Below are 19,097 nucleotides of genomic sequence, written 5' to 3' on the forward strand. Positions count from 1 at the left end.
AGAGGCTATGGACCTTAGAACAAATGCCCTTTAAGAACGAAAAGAAAGACATTCGCTCTAAAGACGACATCTACGCCATTAACCTCCTCGAGACGGGAACAAAGAGAGTCCCAGTCAGCGGCGTGTTGAGATACGCCACGCCACTCCTGCGGCGGGAAGGGATGCCTACCTTTCACGCAAAGAAAGACGCCACAGAGCGGTACCTACTAAACACAGAGCGGCGCTTAGCCAAGGACCCCGCCCAAGAAAGTGTATACCGCGCTGAGATTGAGAAGCTCATCACAGCGGGACACGTCACAAAGATTGACATTAAAGAGGCCGACCAGACGACTGAATCGTGGTACGTGCCCCACCACAAGGTTCATCACAACGGCAAAGACCGCATCGTGTTTAACTGCAGCTACCAGATCGGATCCCAAAATCTGAATAAAGAGTTATTGCCCGGTCCTACGCCAGGCCCCTCCCTACTAGGCGTACTACTCCGCTTCCGCCAGGACAAGGTGGCTATCAGCGGGGATATCAAAGGGATGTTCCTGCAGGTGAGATTAGTAGAGGAGGACAAGCCCCTGTTGCGGTTCCTATGGAGAGAGAGGCCAGGAGATGAGCACCCAGCCATCTACCAATGGGAAGTCCTCCCTTTCGGAACTACATGCAGCCCATGCTGTGCTACATTTGCACTACAGAGACATGTCGCAGAGGACCCAGCAGCGGACGAAGAGGTCCGACACAGTGTGAAGAACAGCTTCTACGTAGATAACTGTCTACAAAGCGTTTCGACCCAGGAAGAAGCCGAGGCTCTCCTACTTAAACTCCGCGCCTCTCTGATCAAAGGCGGCTTTGATCTCAGGCAGTGGGCCAGCAGCGATCCGCACGTACTGCGCAGCCTCTCCTCCGAGGACAAGGCAGCGAGCAGCGAGACCTGGATGGCCACAATCCCAGGAGAAGCCCAAGAGATGACACTAGGACTAGTGTGGCGCTTCAAAACAGATTCGCTCCACTATAGACACAAACCCCTGACCACGGAGCAGGGAAGGTCGACGGCAATACCGACCACCAGACGGAGTGTGTACAGAACACTCGCCCGACAATATGACCCGTTAGGATGTATACTACCGTACACCACCAGGGCAAAGATGATTGTACGAGCATTGTGGGACAAGGACCAGGGCTGGGACGACCCCATTCCCGCACACCTTGCATCCACCTGGAGAGAGTGGGAGATGGAACTCCACTCACTCCCAGGCGTTAATATACGCCGAAGCTACTTCCCACCCACGGTGAGGCCAGAGACATGTAAAATGGATTTACACGTCTTCAGTGACGCCTCCGAGGTCGCCTACGGATCAGTAGCCTACTTGCGGGCCCAAGAAGAGGGGGGAGAGATCTACACAGCATTCATCCTCGCCCGCTCGAGAATAGCCCCACGCAAGCAACAGTCTATCCCACGTCTAGAGCTCTGCGCAGCCCTCGCAGGAGCGCATCTAGCCACGCTCATCCAACGTGAGCTCACCATTCCGGTGCATAGAACAATCCTGTGGTCAGATTCCACGACAGTACTCGCCTGGATCAAATCGGATTCATGCAAATACAAAGTCTTCGTGGGAGTCAGAGTCACTGAGATTCAAGAGTTAACCGGAGAGTTAACCGGAGAAGCAAACTGGCGCTATGTTGATACAAAACACAACCCAGCGGACGTCATCACCCGGGGAATGTCCCTAGATGACTTAGCCCGTCATAACATCTACAGTGACGGACCAGCATTCCTCAAGCTCCCGGAAGGAGATTGGCCCACGCCCACCCCGAGGGAAGCAAGTGACGAGGAGGCTGAGAATAAGAAACCCATGTTCTGTGGATTGAGCACTGTTGTCTCCGCAGACCCCAACATAGACGATTGCATTACCATAGAGAGTGCGCAGCAACGGACATTCCTGCGGCACCACCCAGAGATTAAGTCCCCCGCTGATATGTCAGCAGCTGACTACGAGGAAGCAGAACTGCTTCTACTGCAACGAGCCCAGAGAGACTCGTTCCCCGATGAACTAGACTGTCTACAGGGAGGAAAGCCCGTCCCATCAGACAGCAGATTGATTCATCTGGCCCCCGAGAGTGACACACATACCCTCATCAGAGTGGGTGGTCGCCTGCGGAGAGCCCCCAATTTACCGGATGACATTAAGTACCCGATCGTATTGAACAGCCGACACAAGGTCACAGAGCTGATTATAAAGAAATACGACGAGGATGTACACCACGCAGGAGCAGAGAGAGTCTTCGCGGAAATCAGACGTCGTTACTGGATACTTCAAGGAAGAGAGGCGGTGCGACGCTTCCAGCGAACCTGTCTAGACTGCCGAAAGTGGCGCGCGCAGCCCAGCATACCACGGATGGCTGACCTACCTCCATGTCGCCTCCGACTCGGCGACAAGCCATTCCACTCAACAGGCATGGACTGTTTTGGCCCGCTGCACATAAAGAAAGGAAGAGGCACCGAGAAGCGGTGGGGTATTGTATTCAAATGCATGACCACCAGAGCGATACATATCGAGCTCCTTCCGACCATGAGCGCAGACTCATTCCTTATGGCCTTCCGAAGATTCACATCACGGAAAGGAAAACCGTCTACATTATTGTCCGATCACGGGACAAACTTCAAAGGCGGAGAAAGAGAGCTGAGGGAGAGCTTCCAAGCTATGGGCCCAGAACTTAAGACCCACCTCGCTCCAGCCCAGATTGACTTCCAATTCAACCCCCCAAACGCACCCCACTTCGGTGGAACTTGGGAACGAGAAGTACGTTCTATAAAGACAGCCCTGTACGCAGTACTTGGGGCCCAGACTGTGGCGGAAGAAGTCCTAATGACAGTCCTCACGGAGATTGAGGGAGTATTGAACTCAAAGCCCCTCGGTTACGTCTCCAGTGATGTAGCAGATGTCGACCCAGTCACCCCCAACACCCTCCTGATGGGGCGGCTAGATCCCGCGTTACCCCAGACAATGTACCGGCCTGAAGAAGCGAACGGCCGACGAATGTGGAGGTACAGCCAAGTATTAGCCGACAAGTTTTGGAGCAGTTTCCTACTGCACTACCTACCGTCTCTACAGACCCGCCAGAAGTGGGTAAAAGAGAGAGACAATTTGACGGAAGGAACAGTCGTCATGATTATTGACCAGTCACTACCCAGAGCTATGTGGCCGGCTGGCCGCGTAAGCAAAGTGATCACCGGTGCCGATGGCAAGGTCCGAGCAGCTGAAGTACTCGTCCAGGGGCGCATTTACACCCGTCCTGTGGCGAGGCTCATAGAACTGCCCCGACTCCCAGACACAATCGATGATGACCATGACCCTATGACTTTGTGAGTTGACTGACCCTTACAGCGAACCCTTGAGTGGTAGACAGTGCGGTTAATCTGTCTCTGCTTAACTAATTGGGTTGGGACCAATTAGGGGGCGGCTGTTCTGAAGGATCAGATTAAACCGAATATATATATTTATTTATATATATATATTTAATTGTATTTGTATATCCCCTGATATCCCTTGTATATTCCTTGTACAATATGCATTGAATATCCCTTCTAGTCTACTGAACATCCCATAATAGTCTCCATTCTACCATTGGACGAGACCTTGGTGCCAGGTCGCCATACCCCTCAGACCAGGTTCAATCGTACCGCTCAACATGTATGGACAAGTCCTAGTTCCGCGTAGGAATATGTCTACCGCACCACTAATGGTACTATTTGTTCATAGTGCGTATATATACTGCGCTATTAAAGTAGAGCTTTCTTTTAGTCCAGTTCCTTACCCTCCAACAGAGTGACAGACGCAAAAGCCTCCCCGCGAACCACGTGTGGGCAGTAAGGCCAATTCGGCCCAGTATCGGCATTGAGACATCGTGTATATTAATATTTGAATAGTCATATTTGGCACTATATCGTCGAGTTGGACGTATTCTATTAAGCTAATAATAGTCTATTCATATGTAGTGCCTCGTGCGGTAAGAGTTCTATAGTAATCAGCACCCCCATCGTTTCGGGCATCAGCTGGACGCTTATCCAGGGTGGTTGACCCCACGTGAAGCTGCACCCGAGGAGCTCCAGGCCAAAGAGCGAGTGGACCTGTATATTGGATTATTCTACCGACGACGGCTAGCCTTCCCCGGCTTGGATTATGCTTTGAGTACTTTGATTATTCTATGGATAAAGGCCAACACTGCGGTGTGTTGGAAATACCCCCCCCGGAGAGGACGACAGGTGAGAAGACGCTCTACACGACGAGGTCGCCTCACGTCTCTCCATCGTGGACCGGAGGACGCCGGCCACAGAGAGTCCAACTGCTTTCATCTGTGGATCGAGGATCGCTGGGCACCGGGTCGCACGACTGTGGGCTCTCCCAGGATACCCTCGGCCAGACGGGATACAGCCAGACTCTACCCCCCCCCCCTCCAGCTGTCCTACAAGCAGTCGGAACCTTCCCCTAGTGTATCCAGCTATATAATCATTCAAGTATCATTGCTATTGTTCCCTAAATATTCCAGGTTGTATATTTGCTTCCTGCGCGATCAGAGATTGGACATTCGATATTGATCTACCTACGAATACTCATTTGCCATAAAAGTGCATACTATTTCAAATCATAAATGTAATTAAGTGATCGTTGTACATACCTTTTGCTATGTATTATTATTAAACGCAGACTTTCGACTTGGTACATTTGTGTTGGATCCGTTTCATCAGGTGGGAGTGTTTATCATAATTATTTATACCTAGTACTGGGTGGCCAGAGTCTAAAGTACAAGAGGTAGTGGTAGTAAGTATCATATCTAACAATACAGTCAGGGAATTGTACCCCTCAGTTACACTTGGTGTTGATAGTAGCTGGTTAGATGATGCTTGGTGTTGATAGTAGCTGGTTAGATGATGCATGGTGTTGATAGTAGCTAGTTAGATGATGCATGGTGTTGATCGTAGCTGGTTAGATGATGCATGGTGTTGATAGTAGCTGGTTAGATGATGCATGGTGTTGATAGTAGCTGGTTAGATGATGCTTGGTGTTGATAGTAGCTGGTTAGATGATGCTTGGTGTTTATAGTAGCTGGTTAGATGATACATGGTGTTGATAGTAGCTGGTTATATGATGCTTGGTGTTTATAGTAGCTGGTTAGATGATACATGGTGTTGATAGTAGCTGGTTATATGATGCTTGGTGTTGATAGTAGCTGGTTAGATGATGCTTGGTGTTGATAGTAGCTGGTTAGATGATGCATGGTGTTGATAGTAGCTAGTTAGATGATGCATGGTGTTGATCGTAGCTGGTTAGATGATGCATGGTGTTGATAGTAGCTGGTTAGATGATGCATGGTGTTGATAGTAGCTGGTTAGATGATGCTTGGTGTTGATAGTAGCTGGTTAGATGATGCATGGTGTTGATAGTAGCTGGTTAGATGATGCTTGGTGTTGATAGTAGCTGGTTAGATGATGCTTGGTGTTGATAGTAGCTGGTTAGATGATGCTTGGTGTTGATAGTAGCTGGTTAGATGATGCATGGTGTTGGGAGTAGAGGTCGTCACAGGTCCAAAATGTCGTCGCCAGTCCGAACCCAAAAACACCTGGGAATGTATGACCCGGAACCGAACCAGGACCCGTCCGTTATTCGAACCTGAGACCCGGACCCGTGCAGAACCCCGTCGCCCCTGGGAGACAGGGAACCGAATGGCACCGATTTCGCCGTTGCTTGCCGTTACAAGTTGTCAGAACAAAACAAACCTAATTGTAGTCTCCTTCTCTTCCGTTGCCGCCTGACCATGACGCATATAATCCATCCAATCTTCGCCAAGAAAGTTGTTAATACAAATAAATCCACGTCGTCTGTTCTTCTTCTTTCAGATTGAAACGGCATGGCTAATCCATTCGTTATTTGGGCTTAAGTCTACTTGCCGTCACGGATGACTTAACGATTCCAAAACCATGCATTTGCTTTTACACAACTCGTCAAGAATCGGCTTTGATGAGAAACCTTCTAACAAAACAAAATCTGTGATAAAAAAATCCTCCACATTGTTGCTTTAAATGAAGATTAGTTTTAAGCGTGTGTTTGCACGTGTTCTTGCGGGTCCTAAAAGTTTTTAGAAAATCTTTAAGTAGTCAGAATAATCACTTCAAACAAGGTCTTAAATATGATTTTGATACGTCTTAAAATTTTATTGTATTAGGAAGTTGCTTCCATGTTGATAACTTCTCTGCATCTTGTGTAAATGAGCTCGGGGATAACGCCCAGGCTGCACGGTGAGCAGGATGGTAATATCCTAATCAGTCCCATCAGGATCTTTGAAACATCTTTCATTTTTTCCCTTGATACCCTTTTGCCCAGGTTTTCAATTATATTCAAATGGTTTTCAAAAGGTCTTACAAAGTTTTAAATATAACTTTGAAAGTTGAAACCTGCAGGAGCCGCGTGTGTGTGTGTGTGTGTGCGCGCGCGCGTGTGTGTGTAATGTGTGTGTCCATTATAGAACTACTATATAAAACATGCGTATCTTTGCACTCACTCCACTCAAAATGGCAGCGAAGCGGCTGAGAGATGAGGGTTTATGGATAATATCGGGGGGGGGGGGGGGGGGGGGGGGGTTTGACTTCCATTGAGCTACAACACCAAGAGACTTTCAGCCATTCTTTTACAGCGCAGGTGGAGCCAAACGACTATGTGATGCTGCAACCTCAGTCTGTTTAATATCTATATACAGTTCCATATTTAATTAAAATGTTCACGACAACATGGATGCATGTACTCTGCCAGCATGGTAGCCCCTTTCGTGACTGCGGTGACTGCGGTGTGCAAGCCTGGGGCTCTAGTGACCGCAGTCACTCTCAGCTAGACCGCGACCATTGTCAAAATAAGGTACCAAGCGTGATCGCCGGGCTCGGGGTGGGTCAAAAATATATCATATATGAATTTCAAAGATACCCAGCGTACAATATGGGTTTAACACAGCTTTACAGTGGGGTCTGGAAGCTCGGAGTTGCTAATAAACAGTTTAAATCATTGTTACTCCACGAGTGGTACTCGCAGAGCGAGCCGTGTATTTCCGCCTGTAATGCCTGGACCAGGCTGCCTGGTGCGCATGCGCGGTGACACCAATGGCGGAAATACACGGCTCGCTCTGCGAGTACCACTCGTGGAGTAACAATGATTTAAACTGTTTATTAGCAACTCCGAGCTTCCAGACCCCACTGTAAAGCTGTGTTAAACCCATATTGTACGCTGGGTATCTTTGAAATTCATATATGATATATTTTTGACCCACCCCGAGCCCCGCGATCACGCTTGGTACCTTATTTTGACAATGGTCGCGGTCTAGCTGAGAGTCACTGCGGTCACGAGAGCCCCAGGCCTGCACACCGCAGTCACCGCAGTCACCGCAGTCACGAAAGGGGCTACCAGCATGTTTAATATCCATAATACTAAAGGTTTGACTAAGATTTTTATGAAACTTTATTGTAAAAAAGAAAAACACGTGGTTGTGTTGCTCTGACATGTTGTTGTGTTGCTCTGACATGTGGTTGTGTTGCTCTGACACGTGGTTGTGTTGCTCTAACACGTGGTTGTGTTGCTCTGACATGTGGTTGTGTTGCTCTAACACGTGGTTGTGTTGCTCTGACACGTGGTTGTGTTGCTCTAACATGTGGTTGTGTTGCTCTGACACGTGGTTGTGTTGCTCTGACACGTGGTTGTGTTGCTCTGACACGTGGTTGTGTTGCTCTAACACGTGGTTGTGTTGCTCTGACATGTGGTTGTGTTGCTCTGACACGTGGTTGTGTTGCTCTGACATGTGGTTGTGTTGCTCTGACATGTGGTTGTGTTGCTCTGACATGTGGTTGTGTTGCTCTGACATGTGGTTGTGTTGCTCTGACATGTGGTTGTGTTGCTCTGACATGTGGTTGTGTTGCTCTGACATGTGGTTGTGTTGCTCTGACATGTGGTTGTGTTGCTCTGACATGTGGTTGTGTTGCTCTGACACGTGGTTGTGTTGCTGGTTGTGTTGCTCTGACACGTGGTTGTGTTGCTCTGACATGTGGTTGTGTTGCTCTGACACGTGGTTGTGTTGCTCTGACATGTGGTTGTGTTGCTCTGACATGTGGTTGTGTTGCTCTGACATGTGGTTGTGTTGCTCTGACATGTGGTTGTGTTGCTCTGACATGTGGTTGTGTTGCTCTGACACGTGGTTGTGTTGCTCTGACACGTGGTTGTGTTGCTCTGACACGTGGTTGTGTTGCTCTGACACGTGGTTGTGTTGCTGGTTGTGTTGCTCTAACACGTGGTTGTGTTGCTCTAACACGTGGTTGTGTTGCTCTGACACGTGGTTGTGTTGCTCTGACACGTGGTTGTGTTGCTCTGACACGTGGTTGTGTTGCTGGTTGTGTTGCTCTAACACGTGGTTGTGTTGCTCTGACACGTGGTTGTGTTGCTCTGACATGTGGTTGTGTTGCTCTAACATGTGGTTGTGTTGCTCTGACACGTGGTTGTGTTGCTCTAACATGTGGTTGTGTTGCTCTGACATGTGGTTGTGTTGCTCTGACATGTGGTTGTGTTGCTCTGACATGTGGTTGTGTTGCTCTGACACGTGGTTGTGTTGCTCTGACATGTGGTTGTGTTGCTCTGACACGTGGTTGTGTTGCTCTGACATGTGGTTGTGTTGCTCTGACACGTGGTTGTGTTGCTCTAACACGTGGTTGTGTTGCTCTGACACGTGGTTGTGTTGCTCTGACATGTGGTTGTGTTGCTCTGACACGTGGTTGTGTTGCTCTGACACGTGGTTGTGTTGCTCTAACACGTGGTTGTGTTGCTCTAACATGTGGTTGTGTTGCTCTGACACGTGGTTGTGTTGCTCTGACATGTGGTTGTGTTGCTCTGACACGTGGTTGTGTTGCTCTGACATGTGGTTGTGTTGCTCTGACATGTGGTTGTGTTGCTCTGACATGTGGTTGTGTTGCTCTGACACGTGGTTGTGTTGCTCTAACACGTGGTTGTGTTGCTCTGACACGTGGTTGTGTTGCTCTGACACCTGGTTGTGTTGCTCTGACACGTGGTTGTGTTGCTCTGACATGTGGTTGTGTTGCTCTGACACGTGGTTGTGTTGCTCTGACACGTGGTTGTGTTGCTCTGACACGTGGTTGTGTTGCTCTGACACGTGGTTGTGTTGCTCTGACACGTGGTTGTGTTGCTCTAACACGTGGTTGTGTTGCTCTGACATGTGGTTGTGTTGCTCTGACACGTGGTTGTGTTGCTCTGACATGTGGTTGTGTTGCTCTAACATGTGGTTGTGTTGCTCTAACATGTGGTTGTGTTGCTCTAACACGTGGTTGTGTTGCTCTGACATGTGGTTGTGTTGCTCTAACATGTGGTTGTGTTGCTCTAACATGTGGTTGTGTTGCTCTAACATGTGGTTGTGTTGCTCTGACACGTGGTTGTGTTGCTCTAACATGTGGTTGTGTTGCTCTGACACGTGGTTGTGTTGCTCTGACACAGGCTGGCCAAGTCTGAGAGCAGCGACTCCCTCGGCTCTCAGAGCAGCAGCAGCAGTGGGACACGCCCCTCTGTGAGGTCACTACGACAGCAGCCAGTCAGATCCCGCTCCTCCTCCTCCTCCGTCTCCAGGCCCGCCTCCTCCGGTACGTGATTGATTGATTGAAAACTTTATTAACAGATTGCAGAATGGGTACAAATACAGTACAGTCTCCTGTGGTCGTTATAGGGCTGTACCGAATAGTTCAAAGCTTCATTCATAACGTTGACATTCGACTTCTAAATTCGACTTCTAAATTCTAAATTCTAAATTCGAATTTTTATTATTATAATCTTTTATTATTATTATGTGCCTATTCATTCTGTTTTTCTTCACAGTTGCGGATAAAGATTAGGCTACACTAATATTATAGTATATGACTCGTCATAAAAATGTAAAAAAAAACATTTATCATAAATGATGTAGCCTGTCCGCATCCGCTCGGCGCTCCATCAAGACGTCACCATCACTTTCGTACCAACCGTGCCCTTATTGGATTATTTATGTTGACGAGACTGACGAGTTATATTCAAAGTTGATTTAACACATTCTGTGCCACTCCTCTTCCGGGCGACGGCTATGCGATGCCACCCATTAAACGAATGGAGTCCGTCACCTTGTTTGTAGAGCTATAACTATATTCTATGTTACTCCTCCTCCTCTGGTCGTTACCCCTCCTCCTCTCGTCGTTACTACTCCTCCTCTGGTCGTTACTACTCCTCCTCTGGTTGTTACCCCTCCTCCTCTGGTCGACATGAGAACATTCTCCCGAGACGTTGAGTCAACGTAATGCTGTCCACGCAGCACCAACCACCTCTCAGTTCTGTTTAAAGGTTCCAGGACAAGGATTTAAAATGACTTTCCAATATATTTTTACTCCAGGTCTAGTGAACCCCCCCACTGCCGCTGACAAACACAGACCCCCCCAGCAGAGGGCGCCCCAGAGCCAGACAGAAGACACGCTGGTCAAAGAGTCTCGCTCCCAGAAACACCACAGGGTAAGAGGGAGGTGTGTGTGTGTGTGTGTGTGTGTGTGTGTGTGTGCGCGCGCATGCGCAAAAATGCACTTGTGTGCACGTGAGAACACACCTGTGTAGGTTTGACCTGTATTCACTGAACACATAAGGATCTTTCAGCACCTTGCTACACAGTCACACAGTTAGTCCTGCTACAGTCACACACTTAGTCCCAAACATTCACCCAGCTGCTGTCTCAATAAAAAACCTTCTCTCATCGGTCTCCCTCTCAGCCTTCCTACTGTCTCAATAAAAAAACCTTCTCTCCTGTGTCTCCTCTACTCTGTCTACCTCTCAGCCTTCCTACCATCTCAATAAAGAACCTTGTCTCCTGTGTCTCCCTCTCAGCCTTCCTACTGTCTCAATAAAAAACCTTCTCTCCTCTGTCTCCCTCTCAGCCTTCCTACTGTCTCAATAAAGAACATTCTCTCCTGTGTCTCCTCTACTCTGTCTCCCTCTCAGCCTTCCTACTGTCTCGATAAAGAACCTTCTCTCCTGTGTCTCCTCTACTCTGTCTCCCTCTCAGCCTTCTTACTGTCTCGATAAAGAACCTTCTCTCCTGTCTCCTCTACTCTGTCTCCCTCTCAGCCTTCCTACCGTCTTAATAAATAACCTTCTCTCCTGTGTCTCCTCTACTCTGTCTCCCTCTCAGCCTTCCTACTGTCTCAATAAAGAACCTTCTCTCCTGTGTCTCTCCTACTCTGTCCCCCTCTCAGCCTTCCTACTGTCTCGATAAAGAACCTTCTCTCCTGTGTCTCCTCTACTCTGTCTCCCTCTCAGCCTTCCTACCGTCTCAATAAATAACCGTCTCTCCTGTGTCTCCTCTACTCTGTCTCCCTCTCAGCCTTCCTACCGTCTCAATAAAGAACATTCTCTCCTGTGTCTCCTCTACTCTGTCTCCCTCTCAGCCTTCCTACCGTCTCAATAAAGAACCTTCTCTCCTGTGTCTCCCCTACTCTGTCTCCCTCTCAGCCTTCCTACTGTCTCGATAAAGAACCTTCTCTCCTGTGTCTCCTCTACTCTGTCTCCCTCTCAGCCTTCCTACTGTCTCAATAAAGAACATTCTCTCCTGTGTCTCCTCTACTCTGTCTCCCTCTCAGCCTTCCTACTGTCTCAATAAAGAACATTCTCTCCTGTGTCTCCTCTACTCTGTCTCCCTCTCAGCCTTCCTACTGTCTCGATAAAGAACCTTCTCTCCTGTGTCTCCTCTACTCTGTCTCCCTCTCAGCCTTCCTACTGTCTCAATAAAGAACCTTCTCTCCTGTGTCTCCTCTACTCTGTCTCCCTCTCAGCCTTCCTACTGTCTCAATAAAGAACCTTCTCTCCTGTGTCTCCTCTACTCTGTCTCCCTCTCAGCCTTCCTACTGTCTCAATAAAGAACCTTCTCTCCTGTGTCTCTCCTACTCTGTCTCCCTCTCAGCCTTCCTACCGTCTCAATAAAGAACTGTCTCTCCTGCGTCTCCTCTACTCTGTCTCCCTCTCAGCCTTCCTACTGTCTCAATAAAGAACCTTCTCTCCTGTGTCTCCTCTACTCTGTCTCCCTCTCAGCCTTCCTACTGTCTCAATAAAGAACCTTCTCTCCTGTGTCTCCCTCTCAGCCTTCCTACTGTCTCGATAAAGAACCTTCTCTCCTGTGTCTCTACTCTGTGGGAGTAGAGAAATAATCAGCCCTGGTACACAAACACACCCCCCTACACACACACACACACACACAGACACACACACGCACACACACCCTCTCTCCCACATACAAGCCACCGGCTCCAGTAGATCCCGACCGGCACAGAAAGACCTTGAAATGTTGTGATTACTGTGCAAACAAGCTTCTCAAGCTCAGGTTGAGCAGAGAGCAGAGGGGGAACAGTTGTCAGCAGCTCCTTCATAAAGAGTGATAGCAGCTCATTCATAAAGGGTGATAGCAGCTGGTTCATAAAGGGTGATAGCAGCTGGTTCATAAAGGGTGATAGCAGCTGGTTCATAAAGGGTGATAGCAGCTGGTTCATAAAGGGTGATAGCAGCTCCTTCATAAAGGGTGATAGCAGCTCCTTCATAAAGGGTGATAGCAGCTCCTTCATAAAGGGTGATAGCAGCTGGTTCATAAAGGGTGATAGCAGCTGGTTCATAAAGGGTGATAGCAGCTGGTTCATAAAGGGTGATAGCAGCTGGTTCATAAAGGGTGATAGCAGCTGGTTCATACATTAAAAGCTGATAATTAATGACATTTTACACAGAATCAGTCCTTCTGGTGATGTTAAAGATGGTTCATTTTCTTTACGTTGACAATCGCAGTTCTCCCTGCTGACAGATATGATGGAATTAAAATGAAAGGGTGTGTCTTCTTCCTGTGTTTGTGTGTCTGTATTCCTGTGTGTGTGTCTTCTTGTGTGTGTGTGTGCGTGTGTGTCTGTCTTCATGTGTGTGTGTGTGTCTGTCTTCCTGTGTATGTGTGTGTGTGTGTGTCTGTCTTCCTGTGTGTATGTGTGTGTCTACCTGTGTGTGTGTGTGTGTGTGTGTCTGTCTGTCTGTCTTCCTGTGTGTGTGTCTGTCTTCCTGTGTGTGTGTGTCTCCCTGTGTGTGTCTGTCTTCCTGTGTGTGTGTGTGTCTGTCTTTGTGTGTGTGTGTGTCTGTCTTCATGTGTGTGTGTGTGTCTGTATTGATGTGTGTGTGTGTGTCTTCCTGTGTGTGTCTGTCTTTGTGTGTGTGTGTGTGTGTGTCTGTCTTCCTGTGTGTGTGTCTGCTTGTATTGATGTGTGTGTGTGTGTCTGCCTGTATTGATGTGTGTGTGTGTGTGTGTGTCCTCAGATGCTCCAGGAGGTGGTCTCTAAGGCTCTGAAGCATCATGGGATCAGCGCTGAGCACCAGCACTTTGAGGCCTGCAGCCAGAGGCTGTTCCAGATCGCCAAGTTCTTCCTCAAGGTTGGTCTCTTCTCTCCCACGGCGGCGTCCAATCAGATCCTCCTCTCTGTCTGTCTCAGAATAACGGCCCACCATTCAGATCCTCCTCTGTCTGTCTCGGAATAACAGCGCACCAATCAGATCCTCCCCTGTCTGTGTCAGAATAACAGCCCACCAATCAGATCCTCCTCTCTGTCTCAGAATAACAGCCCACCAATCAGATCCTCCTCCCTGTCTGTCTCAGAATAACAGCCCACCAATCAGATCCTCCCCTGTCTGTCTCAGAATAACACCCCACCAATCAGATCCTCCTCTCTGTCTGTCTCGGAATAACAGCCCACCAATCAGATCCTCCTCTCTGTTTTAGAATAACAGCCCACCAATCAGATCCTCCTCTCTGTCTCAGAATAACAGCCCACCAATCAGATCCTCCCCTGTCTGTCTCAGAATAACAGCCCACCAATCAGATCCTCCTCTCTGTCTCAGAATAACAGCCCACCTGGGGCCTCCTGCTGACTCAGTCAGATGCACGGTGTCACAGGTTCAAGTCCTGGCTCCCGGCTCATGTCGTCATTTTGTATCTATTTATCTGTCTCTCTCCCTCTTTCCATCTCTCTCTTTCCATCTTGCTCTATCTTCCTCTCTCTCCCCCCTCTCTATCCCCCTCTTTCTCTCTCTCTTTACATATTTATCTCTCTCTCTGTATCTCTATCTATCTATTTATCTGCCTCCCTCTTTGTCTGTCTCTTTCTCTCTCTATCAATGTATATCTATCTACAACCCTATCTCTCTCTCTTTCCATCTAGCTCTCTCTCTCTCTCAATTTGTATGTATCTACAACCCTATATCAGTAAGATGTCAGTAAGGTGTCAGTAAGATATCAGTTCCCCCCCCAACAATTTGTATAGAAATAAATCAACATAGAACCAATAATCAGTAACTTCTCAGACCCCGGTGAGAACTTATCATACCCAGCTAGAAACAGCGCCTAGCAACCAGGTTTGAGCCAGTGCCAGTCAGAGCCTGAGGTAAAGAGACTGTTAGTGTGTCGCGATCATTGCACCTTACCTACACCGTCTGTGTGCCTAACCGCTGCCTCTGCTTCCTGTACTGCCCGTCTTGGGTTCCATTTCCTGCCTCTAGTTGGATTTGGGACCGAGTTACTAACTACGGTATCTTTGCTCCCTGATAGCAACAACTCTGTTCTCGCCTTCACACAGTTAAACTCCTCTGTTAGACTAGTTACTGGTAGCTGGAGGATACCTTCAACATACAATGCCACACTACTACTAATACATAGATGAACTCCTAGCCATTTCCTGATGTACAAATTAACCAATCCCTCGAGCCTTTCTACCTTTGATAATGGCACTTCGTTAATGACAATGGCCACATCAACTTGGGGTATAAACCAAACTGCATGCCACCTACTCAAACGTGTCACTGGCTTGTCCCTTTATAGATGGAATTTCCTCCTCATCGACGTAAAACCTTCTCTCTATTACCTTACTTCTGGTCAATAAAATGCTTCTCGATTTACTAGGCTTAATCTTCAACCTAGCCCGCGTGAGATTCTCATTTTACTTGCATATACACATCCAAAGAGATGTACCGTAGCGCTCAGAAATAAGCCTGTACATATACATCCAAAGATGTACGGTAGCGCTCACAAAGAAACTCTTACATATACATCCAAAGATGTACGGTAGCGCTCACAAAGAAACGTTTACATATACATCCAAAGATGTGCGGTAGCGCTCACCAACTCTTGAGGAAAAGGACAGTGGCTCTGTTTCACCAGTTTATCTTGACCATCAAACACAGAACCTGTTTGGACCGAGTCTGCCTCCCTCAGAGCGTGACGTTGTAGCGGCTCTGTGGACATTCTGGAGCGGCCGCTCTCGGCCGTGAGCTCCGGTCACATGGACTCCTGAACCGAACGACGCATCGTTAGCGGAGGGGCTTTACGTGTGAACACACTCACAGATGTTTGAAGTGTTCAGGAGTTCTCCCTGCCAGACCCCCCCCCCCCAGGCCTAAGTCCTCCTAATGACCAACTGAGCCCATGTGAGAATACAGCAGATCATTGTTTCACGCAGACGTCACACAGCGAACAAGTTGTCGATCATGTTTCTGTCACGCGACCGGCGCGAAGCCTGGAGGAGTAGATACATCCGAGGGGTGAAGAAGAAGGATCATTTGCGAAAAGGCGGGATTTAAAGGAGCACTTTGACATTTTGAATTTCAGTTGAGAATTTCACTCGACACCCATTTCATACCCACATTGTATGAAAAAGCGTTCACATGTGTCCATAATGTTCCCCCGAAATGGCGTGTAGGAGCCATTATGATGGTGGCATATTATTTTATTATTTGTAATATTATTATTGGACACCTGGTGGCGGGTTTTAGATTTGACAGCACTGGTTAGGTATTTAGAGGGTCACAGGTGCAGTAATCAGAAAGGACACAGGTAGTGAGGAGCACACCGTTCTTACCAGAAGCTCAGCAGCTCAGCAGCCAGAAGCAGAAAGAAATACCAAATAGATATAGAATACCATATGATTCCTACAGAACCCACTCTGGCAACAATTGAATGTACAACTGCAACTTCAGCAATAAACACCCCTAAACCTGGAATCACGACTGGACATCCATCATTGCTGTGTCTACTGCGTAAGATCACTACCATACCTGTGAAGTAACGGGCAAGAGAAAGCAGGACATTGGAAAGGAAAAATTGCCGTTACATGGCGTGTTAGCTTCACTAGCATTCCTCGTTGAAACCAAGGAGCACAGCTAGCTGCAAGCGCTTCTGGGTAAACTGAAGGACATTAAGTGTAAACTAGGGATGTCCGATACTATCGGCCGATATTGGCATTAAAATGTAATATCGGAAATTATCGTATCGGTTTTCAATATATATATATTTTTTTAATCTTTTTTTTTTAACATTTATTTAACCTTTATTTACCCAGGCAAGCAAGTAAGAACAAATTCTTATTTTATTTATTGTCAAAAGTATGCATAATGTTGTGTTAATTCCACGACAAGAGATATGTAATGTTATTACATGGCGTTTTAACATTCGCCGAAATGCTTGATTGTGATTGGTCAATAGCGCTCGTCAGAGGTCCGTTATTACTCGATAACGGACCTCTGCCGAGCAATAATGACCGCTGTGCGCAGCTGTTCGCAATCAAGCCCACTGACATCAGTGCAATCAGACACTGCCGGGGAAGCTGCCGGCGATGACAGGGCGGAGCGACAGAACAGAACTGCGTCTGCATTTGATCTCGTCTTGTCAATGGTGTAAAATGAAGTATATTGTTAGTAAGTTAGCCATGTAATAAGCGGGATAATGTATAGCTATACTCGGTCATTGTCGCAAAATAATAGACCTTCACTACGTTTAAAGAACACCTCGGCGAGGCGCCTCGGTATTCTAAACTCTGTCGGTCAATTATTTTGCAACAATGACCTCGTAGCTATACATCAGGGGTGGCCAACCCGCGGCTCGCGAGCCGCATGCGGCTCTTTGCCCGTCAATGTGCGGCTCTTCCATCCATAAAAAAAAATTAAAAAAAATTAAAAAAAAATCAATTTCTTTTTTTTTACTTTTTTTTTTTTTTTTTTTTTTTGTCACTCATTCCATAAGGACGTAGAATAAACATTTAAATTTTTTTTTTAAATGGTCCATTTGCATGTTCTTGGTATCTGAATCTAGGGACATATGGATCAGTGTCAGAAATAGTGTGTCTGTTACTAGGCTTGAGTAAATTGTAATGAACCAAAGGAGAATATCAATTCTATTTAAAAAAAAAATTATCTTTGACTGTAAATAACACCATGCTAAAATTGACCAGACCTGAAAAATCTAAGCAAATGAATAAAGGGAAGATGATTAAACAGAAGGTTTTGTAGATACAGTACTGAATTCTGCCATCTTTTTTATAATGTAAATTTCTCCACCATTCTTCATCATATTGCAACACCGTTTTTTGCAAGACGTTCACAGAAAGGTAGAGAAACTAACTGCGTTCTGTTTTATGGCAATAACGTTCAGGTTTGTGGGAGATAATCCCAAAAAATAAGAGAAATTAAAAAGTAAATCCAGAAGTCAGATGATTGACAGGGGCTGGTGTGAGCTGGGTAGGGTAGTTTTTCGAAATTTGAAAGCCCTGAGTCTCTTCCTTCAAAAGACTACACTCACTTTTGGCTGTGCCACTTCCTCCTGTCAATATGCACCGGTTTCCGACTCAATGCCCTGAGATTTCTATAATCTTATATTTCACTAATAACAGTTAAAATAATTGGTAAACAAACATAATGCTGAAAATATACACTTTTACTGTATATCTCGGGCTTAAGAGGTTAACCCTGTGAGGCCCAAATTAAAAAGAAATTAGCAACTTCAGAGGCCAGAGGGTGGGACATATAAACACATTTACTATCAAATAGCATTGTGAGGCTGAACAACAGGACCAATTGACTATACATGTGCTTAAAGGGGAACTATCTTATAAATGGCTTTTTTCAGTGTTTACCATTGTTTCTTAGCTATGTGGACTTATATTAATAGGATATATGTCTCTAATTCTCATATTGGCGAATTCTTCCAATTCTCCTCTCACAATATTCACCCTCACTGAACTGAGTCATCTGAAAATGTGCATATCTGTGATGTCAGAGATTTCTCAGCTGCATAATAATGTGGCAGTTGATGTGGCAGTTGGCACCAGGCCACACAGTGGTTGGAGCCCAGCCTCAAAACGGCTTAAGATCTTGAGGTAGAAAAATGCGGTTTTTAGTACTTGATTAGAAATACAAAACAATGCATTTTTTTTGAAAAAAACCTAGGTGTTCCATAGACTCACAGGAATTGTGTAAAAGTGCCCAAATAGTGAAAGAAATAGTAAAATAGTTCCCCTTTAACATTTTTTAAATAAACATTATTTTTTTAAATGGCTAAAAGTGATTTTGTAATTTTGCAACCGTGGGTCTCACAGGGTACTTTTAACCCTGTGAGGCCCAAATAAAAAAGACATTAGCAACTTCAGAGGCCAGAGGGTGAGACCTATAAACACATGAAGGGTGCCGTGACTGAAAAAAAAGGTTGAGAAACGCTGGTATATGGTGTGGCTCTTTGTGGTACCACAGTCATTTTTTTGTGGCTCTTTTTGTCTCTGACTGGTTGGCCACCCCTGCTATACATTATCCCTTACTTACCTGAAATGATTCCGTTTTTTTGTGGGGGAAACCCCGCATATATCTGTATCGGTTGATATCGGTATTGGAAATTAAGAGTTGAACAATATCGGTATATCGGATATCAAAAAAAAAAAAGCCAATATCGAACAAGTGAAGAAATGTTCAAATTCAAATCAAATTCAAGTACTCCTTTAAGGAAGATTTTAACGTGGACGTTAAGGACGTTTTAACGTGAGGAGATCTACGTATTAAATGTATATCTCCTGTATTCCGTGTTGGGGCTCTGCGGAGGTGATGGGGACTGTCTGTACTAGGGGTGTAACTATGCACACATTTGATAAAAATCTTAGATTTTTGTATTCATTATTTGTATGTAATATTCATACGACAGATCTCTAATTATATATTATACTA

General features: G+C 46.5%; 1 protein-coding gene across 1 annotated transcript in view; it reads left to right on the forward strand.

Moving 5' to 3' along the window:
* mtbp (MDM2 binding protein) overlaps positions 1-19,097 on the forward strand; it is a 116,061-nt gene that overhangs the window by 92,406 nt on the left and 4,558 nt on the right. Inside the window, exons 19-21 of the mRNA XM_084336142.1 lie at positions 9,525-9,667; positions 10,444-10,559; positions 13,380-13,493. Of these exons, the coding sequence (XP_084192268.1) occupies positions 9,525-9,667; positions 10,444-10,559; positions 13,380-13,493 (373 nt within the window). The remainder of the gene's footprint in view (positions 1-9,524; positions 9,668-10,443; positions 10,560-13,379; positions 13,494-19,097) is intronic.

The sequence above is a fragment of the Notolepis coatsorum genome (genome assembly GCF_963971535.1).
Source record: "Notolepis coatsorum genome assembly, chromosome: 19".
Lineage (NCBI taxonomy): Eukaryota > Metazoa > Chordata > Actinopteri > Aulopiformes > Paralepididae > Notolepis > Notolepis coatsorum.